Below are 14,312 nucleotides of genomic sequence, written 5' to 3' on the forward strand. Positions count from 1 at the left end.
TCATCATCATCATCATCATCATCATCATCATCATCATCATCATCATCATCATCATCACCAATTATCACCACTACCTCAACGACCACCATCATCATCACTACCATCACTACCATTACCATCATCATCACCGTCGTCGTCGTCGTCTTCATCACTACGAGAGTTGTCCGATACGGCATTCAATCAAGAACAGCCAGGTTTGTTGCACACATCGCATCGACGATCATATCTGTCCAGTCCTCTCTACTCGCAATCATCAGCTCTCTTTAAGAAATTCACATCTCTGACCCGTTCATCTGTTTGTTTTTGTTTTGTTGTTTTTAAAAATTCTCTCTCTCTCTCTCTCTCTCTCTCTCTCTCTCTCTCTCTCTCTCTCTCTCCCCCCCTTCTGTTTCTCTTCTCCTCTCCCCTCTCTGGCACACACACACACACACACACACACACATGTGCACACAAGCACACACACTTTCTCTCTCTCTCTTTATCTTTCTCTCTTTATCTATCCCTCTTCCCTCTCTCTCTCTTTATCTATCTCCCCCCCCCCTCTCTCTCTCTCTCTATCTCTCTCTCTCTCTATTTCTCGCACACACAGATAAACACACACACACACATGCATACAAGCACACATACTTTCTCTCTCTCTCTCTATCTTTCTATCTCTTTATTTCTCTCTCTCTCTCTCTCTCTCTCTCTCTCTCTCTCTCTTCTCTCTCTCTCTTCTCTCTCTCTCCATCTCATCTCTCTCTCTTCTCTCTCTTCTCTTCTTCTCTCTTTTCATCTCTCTTCTCTCTCTCCTCTCTCTCTCTCTCTCTCTCTCTCTCTCTCTCTCTCTCTCTCTCTCTCTCTCTTCTACTTTTTCTCCTATATACTCGTCTAAATAATTGAATTTTTAAAATAATATGTTACCATATTATATGTACACAGCAATGGCATCACGAAGGGACCTAATTTTAACCTACAGTCTCAAAGCGTGGTCTTGTGGTATGACATTCGCTTTTGGATCGGAAGGTCCTGGGTGCAGGCCTTGCTCGGTGCGTCGTTGAGTCCTTGGAAATGGCTCTTGACTCACATTCTCTCACCATACTCAGGCGTAAAATGAGTACATGGCCGTTAACAGCGTTGTCTCTGTCGGAATACAATTGTAATATCGCCTAACAGGGGTCACGTCTCGCTCTACACGCCACGTGTTGTTGGTCAAGGACATTTTGTAAATCACTTTGAGTACGGATAGTGGATTTTTAAAACTTGGCTGAATGTCAAACATCATCATCATCATCATCATCATCATCATCATCATCATCATCATCACCATCAGCAGCAGCAGCAGCATCAGCATCAGCAGCAGCAACAGCAGCATCACCATCATCATCATCATCATCATCATCATCATTGGACTTATGGATCGAAAGGATTTTTTTTCACCTTATCTATAAATAGAACGAAGTTGACGTCACTCAGGTCTTTTTTATTGTTTTTTGTCATCCATGTTTATGAGTAATTCTCACTAAACCGTATTAACCAGACTATTGATAGTATGCGCTTGGCTAAGAAGCTCATAACATTGCCATCCGGAAGTATAACGACCAACACACAAAACTGTGTGTATCCATGAACGTTTATAGTCGGGTTAATACAGTTCAGTGAGCATTACTCATACACGCGGGGGCAAAAAAACAATAACAAAGACCTAAGTGACGTCATCTTCGAACTATCTATAAACGTTCATGGTTACACATTGTTTTGCGTGTTGGTCCGTTATATTTCCAGATGGCAATTTCTATTATATTGTACACAACACATCCGCGTTTCAGTTTTGCTCACAGATGTAAGCAAACACACACACACACACACACACACACATACATACATACATACATACATACACACACACACACACACACACAAATTCGCACACACATAAAAAAGTATTCCTACATATACTTACACACAAACACACATGGAGACCTGAAGCATATTTAATAGGACATATTATTTATATTATTGCAACACACTCGCAAATTATAAGTTCGCCCATTGTGTGTCCTCCTCAACTGATTGATTGAGACATCGGATCAGAAAGTACATTTTCCCCACGTGAATAACTGAGTTCGATTAGACCTGGTCATCAATCTGCTTCTTGTTGACACACTCAGTCAGTAGCGGTTTGGGACGTAAGGAAATAGAGCGGTGCGTTACGATGGCTCCAGGCGATGGCAACGTGTTTGTTTTGGTTTGTTTTGTTTTTTCCAATTAGGAAACGAAATGGAGAATTGGTAATTAACTCTGCATGACATCATTATCATTCTTCTCCTTCGTCAACTTCATCATCATCGTCGTCGTCATCAACATCACCATCACCATCATGATCATGATCACATCATCATCACCACCACCACCACCACGACCATCATCATCATCAAAATCATCATCATCATCATCATCATCATCATCATCATCATCATCATCATCATCACCATCATTATCATCATCATCGTCATCATCATCATCATCGTCGTCGTCGTCGTCATCATCATCATCGTCATCATCATCATCGCTGTTCTTACAAGGTAAAAACTTGAGCAGTTAACTTGAGCATTTACAAAGAGCAATATCCACTAAACGAGCCCAAAGATCGTTACAAGGGGTCCAAAGTTAACATGTAAGACGAGACATGAGACCAGGCACTATTGAAATATATTTTGACAGAAACAACACTGCTTTTGGCCAGTTATTCAATTTACAGCTGAGTGCGGTGAGACATGTGAGTAAAAAGCCTTTTCCTATGACTCAACTTCCGTGTCCTTCGTAAACTCAAGGCTTGATACCAAAAAAAAAAATACGTCACAAAAGAAGACGATGATCAAACGAAGTAAAAAGTGAGTTGTTTTTAAAAGTTTTCACGATGACAAATGATTCCATTGGCTGAGTTATTGATTACAACTCACAATTAAATGTTTCCAGTGATCTTCGTCTTCTTTTATGACGATTTTGGGGGTTAGTATCAGGGTTTGAGTTAACTAAGGCTACGCAACTACGCGCCGCTCACATGAGCTACAGATCCGAAGGAGAGTGTCATACAAAAGACCACAGAGCTACAAACAACATCATCAGTGAACATCACGCACTAAAATCAATCATTAACACACACACACTGGTCTACTTCGTAACATTGTAAAACTCACTTTTTTCTTTCATAATATATTTTTGAAAAGCCATTTTTTTCACATCGGGAATTTTAACAACAGAACTACAATTAAAATTTCGTCATAATCATGAGTAGACAAAATAGATTTTAACAGCTGAAAAAAAAATAGAAGGCAATGAAAACAATTTTGTCTAGGAGAGAATTTGAACTTCAAAGACGTACTACCTAAGAGGCATAGGGCAGAGAAGTCATGACGTCACACTTTCTACTATTGCGATTCCAAAGACTTGGAAGGGATTATGTAATCATTCCTTCGGAGGACTAATAATAAATAGGTTGCAAGTTGAATCATAAGGTGGAGTAACTATTTTGATAGCGGGATGGATCAGCAGATTTTTAAGATTACGGAACATAAAAGAGTGAGGATGGATGATCTTTATTGAATACCAGGATATATTTATACTATAAAATAAGATGTCATCACTCTGAAATCAGGAGATCAATTACTCAAGGTATGTTTCCAGTCCTCCGTAAGAATGGTTTTACACTTCCAATGAGATACGAACCAGTTTTTTGTAGGCGATGGTAATAAATGAGGGAATGAAGGAGAAAGGAGAGAGAGAGAGAGAGAGAGAGAGAGAGAGAGAGAGAGAGAGAGAGAAGGAAAATTCATACCCCTCCCCCATCTTCCATCTTCGTGTACCTATTTCGAGCTTGAGAGAGCGAAATAAGATTTATGGTGAACCAAAATTTGACTTTAAAATGCAAAACCCTAATTAGATTTCAGACTTTTGGACGGGCTCATCAGCTACTATAAATATTTTGAGACGCATTTTGAATGGAAAAAACTGTGTTAAGTCTACTGGGAATTGGATATATTGTCAAAACTGTAGGATTTTAGTGGGGGGGGGGGGGGGGTTATTGCAGAGGATAACTTTAGTTTGTTAAAAGTTTGCAACTTTGCAGAAAGCTTCGATTTATGACCCAACGCAAATCTGTATTATGTCAGTGGGAATTGGATCTTGAAAAGTCAACTTAGGATTGAAACGATAAGAATGGTGCGCAAAGCTTGTATGTAGACTTCAGAGGTTTGATCTGCCAAGCGTGAAAATCGTGACTTCAGAGGTTTGATCCGCCGACAATCGATAATAAATTTGAACATGATGTCACCAAAGCGATATTATTTTGGGACGAACTAGGTAATTGATGGAAATTGAATTTATAGCCACAATAAATGAGAAACCAGGTGTTTATTTATGATTTTTATAGTGGAGAATAAATACAATGATTTACATTGCAGTAGATCCAAAGTTCGTATTGATTCCTTAACATTTTAATAGAAAATTCAATGTTCGTGGTCCGATTCCTCGAACATGAAGTCGTTTTGAGATGATGGATCACACAATATTGGAAACTTTTAAAACCCTGGAAAGGTGTGCTTCAAGGTGGACATATTAGCAGGTCAGATAACCGAACTCAATAGTCTTGTTTTGACATTGTTGTAATGACAATATTTTGCGTTGGTTTGAAAGTATTTCCATTACAACAATGAGACCATCGCCATAAAATCCTGAGTTAGCAGAGGTACATATACCTACACCTTGTTTTGTATAAAAGAGTGCCAGTAAAAGCAGAACGGAAAACACAATTTTTAAAAACATATCCAAATAATTTGCCTCGAGGCAGGCTGATTTTGTCTCTTTTTTTCTTTTTCTTTTTTTTTTTTTTTTTTTTTTTTGGGGGGGGGGATTTTCTCTTGTATTTTCTTTCTGCTTTGCCTGGGACTGTTTCATACATATTTTTCCAGATTTTAATCTTAAACCAGATACTAGGTACTCCCTACTGATGCTAAGCGCTTAGGTAAAATAGTCACAACATCCGCCATAACGTACCAACACACAGAACTACTGTAAACTTGAACGTTTATGCTCTGAATGATACGATTTAGTGAGAACTAATAACCAAAATGACTCGACAAAACAATAACAAAGAGCTGAGTGACGTCAATTTTGATCCTTCTATTCCTCACACTCCGCCACTGCATTCGTTAGGCCTGAAGCTAAGTTACCTACATGGCCAAGGGACATGGTAATTTGATGATTCATTCCGTGTTGTGTGAACTCAGTAAATAGGCCTTTTTTCAAATAGTGTATAAATTATAAACATCATTGATACTCGTATGGTTAGGCTAACATAGACTCTAACCTAAAATGGTTTACCCGTAAACAACATGAATCAAATGTACAACAGCTTAGATAACATAGCGAAGGGAAAAGGAAAGAAAGTTTCGAGTGATTACGTCTTCTGAAATATAGATTAATGTAGATAAATAGAGAAAGAAAGAAAGAAAAGGGCAATTGAAATAGATTTAATTAAGCTAAATCTGAACACAATTATATACGTCTAAACTTGATTTAACATTGTTTTTTTGGACATCAAAATGTGTTGGTTTGATAATTGTTTTTTTTTTTTGTTTGTTTGTTTTTTTGTTTTTTTAAATCATGATACTGAGCCTATGTCAGTGTGGTGTTTTGGGTTATCCGATTTGTACTTGTAAATAAGTACATAGTATTAACATTTAAATGTCGTTCTCTGGAAATACATGTATTTTTAAAATTAGGCAAGAAAATTAGTCCTTCAAATATCGATCGATTTTAATTATCCTCATCTTGGCAAAAACTCTCAAACCTGGGACCTCGCGGTTATTTCTGGCCAATTTTTAAATACGTGTCTTTCTAGTGTACGACAGTTAACTGGTTAAATTGTGTATGTTACGGTAGAGCTGAATCAACTGGCTGAAATCATGCAGGAGGACCCACCGTCTTGACACCATGATCAACAAATCTGGAGTGAAAAATCATGTATGCTATGTACTAACTTGACCCTTTGTTTGTGTTGATACTGTGCGGATAGCATAAAAGCTCACAGCATTTCGCCAGCCGGATATAACGTACCAGCACACAAAACAATGTGTATCCTGAAACGTTTATAGTCTAATACAATTTAGTGAGAACAATTCATGGAAATAGCTTGCTAAAAAACAATAACAAATAGCTGAGTGACATCAATTTCGTTCTAGCTATATTCTATGTTGTGTAGGTTATTATATCCATGTATGAATTTGATCTTTTCTTTGGTTTGTATTACCTATTATGTATTTATCTTTCCAAAAAGAACAGGGTTATTTAAATGTCTTTAGGACTATAATAACCCTTAGTGATTATAATTCTGATTATGATTATGACTATGATGACACAAGAGAAGTAAATGTAGAGATAGAATTAAAATTATGATAAAAAATACAAAGTTGAGGACTTTTTTTTCTTCCAAAAATCTATGTAATTGTAATTACTCTCCACTATAGATAGAATTAAATTGACGTCACTCGTGTCTTTGTTATTGTTTTTTGTCATCGACGTTTATGAGTAATTCTCACTTAATCCAGACTATAAACGTTCATGGTTCACAGAGTTTTGTGCGTTGGTCCGTTATACCTCCGGATGGCAATGTTGTGAGCTTCTTAGCAAAGCGCATACTATCTATAACAATAAATAGCATTAACCCCAAGTATAATTTTAGTGGCTGAGTTCAATGTCCAGCATCTAGCTTGTTCATCCATTCATGCTATCGCTTTGAAACGATGGGAAGTATAGAATGGTAAGTAATCGAGCTGACCAAGGCGTTGCAGTTTAGAGACACTGTATGTTGTACACAGTAAAAGGTGAGTGGTAAAAAGATATTATAGAACAGTAACGTTGGTGCCCCAAACGTAAACAAAGGTCGAGAAGCACATGGCAAACCACATGTTCCTGTCTTGACAGCTCACGTTCCAATGTAAATAATAGAAAGAAAATAACCTTTAAAATTTGGCTGTTAGGTGGCAAAAGAAACACATATTCATAAATACTCGATCATGCATCAAATAATGTCTAGATATGGATATTTTATGGAACAAAAGGTAAAATTTATCAAAAGTTACGTCTATCTATTTTTAGACCAGAGCAAATTATTGCGCTGGTATGAACAAAACGAGAATTATTCGGAGCCTGATTTTCATAATAATTTAGTCTTATATTTTTATTTCTGCAACTGTTAGATTTTATGTAAACATATTTTCAATACTGAAAGTGTATTGCCTACAACTCAAACTACAAAATTGGGAGACCTATATTGTGCTCAAATTATTCCGGTCCCTTACGGAAATCACTAGCAACTTGTTATTGTTTACGTTTGGGGCACCAACTTTACTGTTCTATTGTGTGAATGTAAGTTATCAGTGTGCGTCGGTACCCAGTAATCGTATACCTCCGTACTCTGGAAAAAAAAACATTTAAAAAAGCGTTTTTTTTTAATTTTTTGGTGTTTTTTTTTTAACTTCGGCAATATAGATAACAAAATATAGAGAGCCTATTTTACTTCAACTTCTAGATATGTTTAATATAGCTTTTCGAAATGTTCTGATTTGGACTGTAAATTCATTCATTCAGTAATCATATGTATGACCCATCTGACGAGTACATATTTTCAAAACCGACGTGTACATACGAGTATTTTCAAAACCGACGTGTACATATTTCCAGGTCTAATAACCCAACTTGTTATGGGCTCATTGTTGTAATGGAAAAACTCTCAAACCAACGCAAGATATTGTCCATTACAATATCAAACCAGGCCCATAAATGCGTTCGGTTATCAGACCTGCTAATATGTATTTATAGGTTAAAACTGTAAGTATTATGTCGTGGTGATATAGATATTAAAAAATGAATTTATGGCTAGAATTGGGTTTAATCTTATACTTGTTTTATGTAGAGGACTGAACACTTTTTCCCAAATAGCAAAAATAAATAAATAAATGAATATATAAATAAATGAATAAATAAAATAAAATAAATAAATAAATAAATAAATAAATAATAATAATAATAATAATAATAATAATAATAATAATAATAATAATAATAATAATAATAATAATAATAAAAATAATAATAATAATAATAATAATAATAATAATAATAATAATAATAATAATAATAATAATAATAATAATAATAATAATAATAATAATAACCGAAAATTTAGAATTTCAGATCATCTAAATTGTAACTCTAAATTCTCTGTTCGAAATCTAATTGACTCCGAGACCTTGGGTCACATATTAAACTCTTCCACCATTCACTTTTTCAATGATCCATTCATTTGTTTCATGTTAATTCCATCAACATTGGTATCTATTTTCCCATTGTTATCTCATTTTCAAACGTATATTATTTCAGTATTTGCGATATCTGTATTGCTAAATTAATACATTTAATCAATGAATGTAATTTTATCACTTGTAGATAAAGTTATAATATTTTGTTGTTGTTGCTGTTGATGATGATGGTGATGATGATGATGATGATGATGATGATGATGATGATGATGATGATGATGATGATGATGATGATGATGATGATGTTGTTGTTGTTGTTGTTGTTTTTGTTGTTGTTGTTGTCGTTGTTGTTGTTTTTCGTTTGTCTACTCGATCTTAGCAAGTTGCGCATATTGACACCTTTCTGTAATTCTATTTTTTATTTTAAGGCCTTTCCCCTCCTAATCATCTGATTAGGACGCCTCGGCTGCCTCTCTAATCATCTGTGTCATTTCCTTCCACAGTTCACTGTCTTTTGCTGTGGATGCTAAGTTCATGGAGTCTTCCTTTGATTTTAATTCTTTGTTATTTTGAAGACGTGTTAGGTCTCTATTGAGGACAGTAATTGACGTGTGTGGTCTACCTTGATATTTCTTGTGTCCAGACAGATGGGGTGAAAAAAAATATTAATGGCTTTATTAGCTAGAATTTTTTCAATTCTTCTGAGTATATATCCAAAAAGCCGCCATCTTGCCTCCAGGATTTGAATGGATAAGGGTTTTATTGCTTATTTTTGTGGGGTATCGTATATTCAGGACTCTTTTCAGTTGTTTTCTATGGAATCTGTCTAATCTTTGCTCTTCGGTTCCTGTCAGTGCCCATGTTCCGCCGTTGTATATAAGCACGGATTTTACAAGTGTTGTGTACAGTTTGATTTTGGTATTTATTTTAATTTTATCTTTTCTAATCCATATATGTAATAATTTATTTAGAGCAGCCGTCGATAAACCTTTTCTTTTTTCTAAGTCTTCCTTGTCTCCTATTAATGATCCTACTTTTTTTTTGTGAGGCTCTCCATCCATCTTTCTTCCTTGACAGTAATGTTACATCTGTTTTGTCAGTATTAACGTACAGTTGATGATTTTGTCAGGCTCTTTGGATGTCATTTACACTGACTTGTTCCAGGCCAATAAAGTCAATGTCGTCTGCACAATATGCATTTTCCATGGGGAGTTTGTTTTCAAAACGTGATTGGGCCGAAGGTACAGATCTACGCACATCTTTTAAAGCATTTTCTAGGTAAATGATAAATAAAACAGGACCAAGGCTGTCTCCTTGTGATATACTGGTGTTGCTAAGGAATGATTTATTCTATGAGGCACCGATTATTTTGGTCGTTATCCAGGTTTCACTGATTAATCTAACTTCATCTTCCATAACTATTCCTTTCATAATTTTTAACAAGGATCGGCGATTGATAGGATCAAAGGCGGCAGACATATCTATTCCAGTTATAACTATTTCTACTTTTTCTGACAGGGTTTTGGCAGCAAGCCATTTGTGGGTCCAAACTCCGTCTGCAGTAGCCTACTTCTCTCTGTCCTGAATCCGCTTTGACTATGTGACAAATAATTTTCAACAATCGGTATAATCCTATTCAGTGTGATCAGGGAGAGCGATGGTATTAAGCAGAGTAATTGGTCTCAAATTATTTGGAGGGCCTTTTGGTTTTCCTGGCTTTTGTATTGATATCAACTCCCCTTTATTAATATCCAGGTTTTGGTGATGTTCAAACGTCTTATTGAAAATGTCCGCTATGTGTTCATCTAATAAGGGTTCCATATTTTCTAAGTTCAGCGCATACTCCATCCTCGCCCCGTGCTATGTTGTTATTTAGACTTTTAAAAGCAAGTTTCACTTCTCTTGGTGTAATCGGTTTAAATGTGGTCGGGGATCTCCCTCAAATGAGCTGACGTGTGGCGTTTTGTTGTCTTGAAATTTTGTTTTATAGTATTCAAAAAGAACATTCGAAATGTCACTGGGGTTAATAACTAATTTTCCCGAGTCGTCCTCTGTCTTTGGGTTTTCAAATGGTCTTTAGTTTATTAGTCTCACGGCTTTATACATTGCTTGATCGTTGTTGCATTTACTAATAGTATCAACTTTTTTTTGTCCAACTCTTCATTTCTAAGATCATCAATTACTCTATGTCTTATGCGGTTATTTTCTTTCGTTCATATTTGAGTTTCAGTCTTTCTCCTTCCTTTTTTGAGTTTTGTATTCTTATTCGCAAATCTTTTTGTTGGTTAGATAATTGAGCTATGATGGTGTTCTTTAATCAACTAATCCCCTATGTTTCTCCTCCCCTTAAAAGAAAAACAAAAATAAAAACAAAATTAAAACAAAAACAAAACAAAACAAACAAACAAAAAATAAAAAAGAGAACAAAAAATGATAATAATAATTTTAAAAAAAAAGAAAAGAAAAGAAGAACATTTTATAAAAAAAAAAAATTAACCAAACGAACCAGGCCACGATACCTTTTTCACAATGAACTGAAGTGTCTGTTCTGTTGTATACTGGAAATTTATTACGAATCACTTTATTATTATGGATGTTCCTTCCTTCTACTTCTCTGCAAGTCCTCTTGTTTTTTCGCAGAAATCATTATCATTATTTATTCAATCAACAAGTTGAAAAGATGTTCCAAGGTGGAACAAATCTGGATTAAATTATTCATGCTTTGAGCCAGATTGTGGAGGTATATTAAATGTTCATTTTGCAGTGAAGCATTGCTGAACTCTGCCTTTAAAGAATAAAAGGCGAGGCACTGGATCCAGCAGATCAACAAACTCTAGGAGGATAATTCATTCACTCCGTCTCCTCATTCTCGTTTTTTTTTTTTTTTTTAATTTCTAAGACTGATGTTGTTAACGAGCCATTCCTTAGCTTTAGGGAGTGGTGATCATGATGCTTTGACTTGACTTCAGTTAACGGAAACATTTTTTAGTCAGTCTGATTCAGTGAATAAGGTAACCAATTACTTCCTTACTCTTCTTACTGTTTCTCTACTAATCACAATCTTATTTAATTACAAATTACAACTTACACTTTACACTTACACTTTCTTCTTCAGTATATTACATCACTTTAATTTTGTTGTGATTTTGTTCATTGTAAAAGTAACGTTCTTCACATATGGCCTAATTATTTATTACTTCTGTTCTCCTCGACCTCGAAATAATAAGGCCCAACATTGTCCATGGGCAATATGCTTACATTGACTTCCTTTGCCATTAACCATTAACGGTGCCGACCCCTGCCCTAGGCCTAGGCATTTTTCATGTCCTCCTATATCTACTTTAAATCTTTGTTGTAGGTAGGTGAGTAGTAGTAGTATAGTAGTAGTAGTAGTAGTAGTAGTAGTAGTAGTAAAAGCATTTTCCAGAATAGTGGAGTATCTATCACTACTGACAATTGGTTTTACAGTCATTCAAACTCAAATTTTGTGTAGTCAAGTGGCATAAAAGTATATATTACATAACTACTAACTCTTTCCTTCAGACCAGAAGGTTCAGGGTTTGAGTCATGCACTATGCTGTGATAGTTGAGTCTTGGTAAAGACTGTGCGGCTATGTGGTCTAGTGGTATTACACTCGCTTTCGGATCGGAAGGTCCTGGGTTCGAGCCTCGCTCGGCGCATAGTTGATTCCTCTTTACTCACATTCTCTCACCGTACTCAGGTGTAAAATGAGTACCTGGCCGTTAACAGCGTTGTCTTTGTCCGAAAAATTTGTAATATCGCTTGACAGGCGTCATGTCTCGTCCTACATGTTATGTGTTGCTGTTGGTCAGGGACCCCTTGTAAAGCGCTTTGAGCACGTTTAGTGGATATTGCGCTATATAAAAGCTCAAGTTAAAGTTAAGCTCAAGTTAAAGGCTCTTCTCTTTATTCACATTCTTACCGTACTCCTGTGTAAAATGAGTACCTGGCCATTTTAACAACATTGTCTGTCCAAAAAAAAAAGGAAAATGTAATTGTAATTGGTGTCGTTTCCATCCTACATATTAAATGTTGTTGGCTACGGACCCCTTGTACGCGTTTTGCTTGTGTTTAGTAAATATTGCGCTGTATATATATATAAATGAAAATGTTCAAGTTTTAAAAAAACATTTTTTAAATTTACGTTGCAGTAATTTAATAGAGAGACAAAGATGAAGCAAGGCTTGATAATTTAATTACTCAGAAATAATTCTGCAAGTAAATTCTTTTTATCCACTGAAACCAAGCATGTCGATTTTGATTAAAATTTTTGCTGAGTTAACCACATAATGTTATTTATATGTGATCTGGATCTACAGATCCACAACTCAAGAAATCGACCCTCGACAAAGACCAACTTAAGAACTATAGACCTGTGTCTAATCTTACTTTATTGTCTAAAATCCTGGCTATTGGACCTCTTCAATGTATGCGCAAGGACAAACAGGCTGCCAAGTGCATGGAGGAAAGCAAGAGTAGTCGCCCTACTGAAACCGGGGAAAGATCCAAAATCCAAGAAAAGCTATCGCCCGATCTCCCTCCTGTGCATCGCATACAAGCTATTTGAGCGAATGGTTATGTCCCGCATGTCACCCAGTCTAGACGAACAACTGTCTCCAGACCAGGCTGGATTCCGACCAGGACGGTCAACATGTGGTCAACTTCTTAACCTTACACAATTCATAGAAGATGGGTTTGAGACAAAACAGGTCACTGGCACAGTCTTCGTCGACCTCACTGCAGCCTATGACACAGTGAATCACAAGATCCTACTCCTCAAAGTGGCTAAAATGACAAAGAATAAGAAAATTGTAAATATTATCCAGTCACTTCTCGAAAACAGGCGCTTCTTTGTTGAAATGGATGGCCGGAAGAGCAGGTGGCGCACCCAGAAGAATGGTCTTCCCCAAGGATCAGTGCTGGCTCCAACACTTTTCAACATATATACAAATGATCAGCCTGAGTTCCCAAATATCCGCCGATTCATATATGCTGATGACCTATGCCTCGCAACACAGGATGTGTCCTTCCAACCAATCGAGAGCAGACTGACAAATGCCCTAGACACCCTTACAAAGTACTACACTAAAAACTCGCTGAACGCCAACCCAGGGAAAACACAAGTGTGTGCATTTCACCTCAACAACCACCAAGCCCACAAAAAACTTAACATCAAGTGGAATGGCCAGACATTAGAGTACAACTACCACCCAGTGTACCTCGGAGTGACGCTTGATCGAACTCTGTCCTTCAGAGAACACGTGAGAAAGACCAAGGCAAAAGTGTCCACGCGTAATGCCCTCCTTGGAAAGCTGGCAAACATGAACTGGGGAACTGACCCAAAAACTCTAAGGACCACAGCATTGGCCCTCAGCTACTCAACTGCGGAGTACTGCTCAGCTGTATGGGCCCGATCATGCCATGCCTCCAAGCTAGACCCCGAGCTCAACAACGCCTGCCGGATCATAACGGGCCAGCTGAGAGCAACACCATTACCACTGGTCTACCGTGCAGCAGGAATAGCCCCACCACACATCCGGAGGGAAACTCATGCCCAAATACAAAAATACAAACAGGAAATGGACCAGAGACACCCCCTTCATGACCACAATTGCCCCAAAAGCAGGCTCAAATCAAGAAAAAGCTTCCTCACAGTAGAGAGCCTTCACCCAGACCACTCAGCATTCTTCCGCCTGGACAAATGGGTAGAATGGGACAAGACAGCAAACGATGCCCTCCAGCCCCCAACAGAAAAGCTCCCAGCAGGCACAGACCTCAAGAGAAAAGAATGGGTGGCGTTGAACAGAGCTAGAGCAAAGGTGGGAAACACCGCCACCAACCTCTTTAAATGGAAAATCTCACCGGCACTGAATGCCCATGCGGTCACCCCAGACAGACCATGGACCACATCCTGTCCGAATGCTCGCTGGGACCTCACTGCACCAATGCTGACCTGAGGGAATGCAACCAGACTGCCCGGGACTGGCTGA

The 14,312-nt window shown here is 37.2% G+C and overlaps 1 protein-coding gene across 2 annotated transcripts in view; it reads left to right on the forward strand.

Moving 5' to 3' along the window:
• The first annotated feature begins 5,896 nt into the window (after nucleotides 1-5,896).
• The window catches only part of LOC144970962 (uncharacterized), a 34,223-nt gene continuing 25,807 nt past the window's right edge, over nucleotides 5,897-14,312 (forward strand). Inside the window, exon 1 of one of the 2 annotated variants that reach the window (XM_078911182.1) lies at nucleotides 5,897-6,003. In XM_078911182.1, coding sequence (XP_078767308.1) covers nucleotides 5,974-6,003 — 30 coding nt within the window. In that variant the 5' untranslated portion in view covers nucleotides 5,897-5,973. Of the gene's footprint in view, nucleotides 6,004-10,868; nucleotides 11,312-14,312 lie in introns of those variants that run through there. The other variant, XM_078911183.1, reaches the window with a different exon arrangement.

Source organism: Berghia stephanieae, chromosome 4, assembly GCF_034508935.2.
Source record: "Berghia stephanieae isolate SIO BIC M18660-M18661 chromosome 4, UCSD_Bste_1.3, whole genome shotgun sequence".
NCBI lineage: Eukaryota > Metazoa > Mollusca > Gastropoda > Nudibranchia > Aeolidiidae > Berghia > Berghia stephanieae.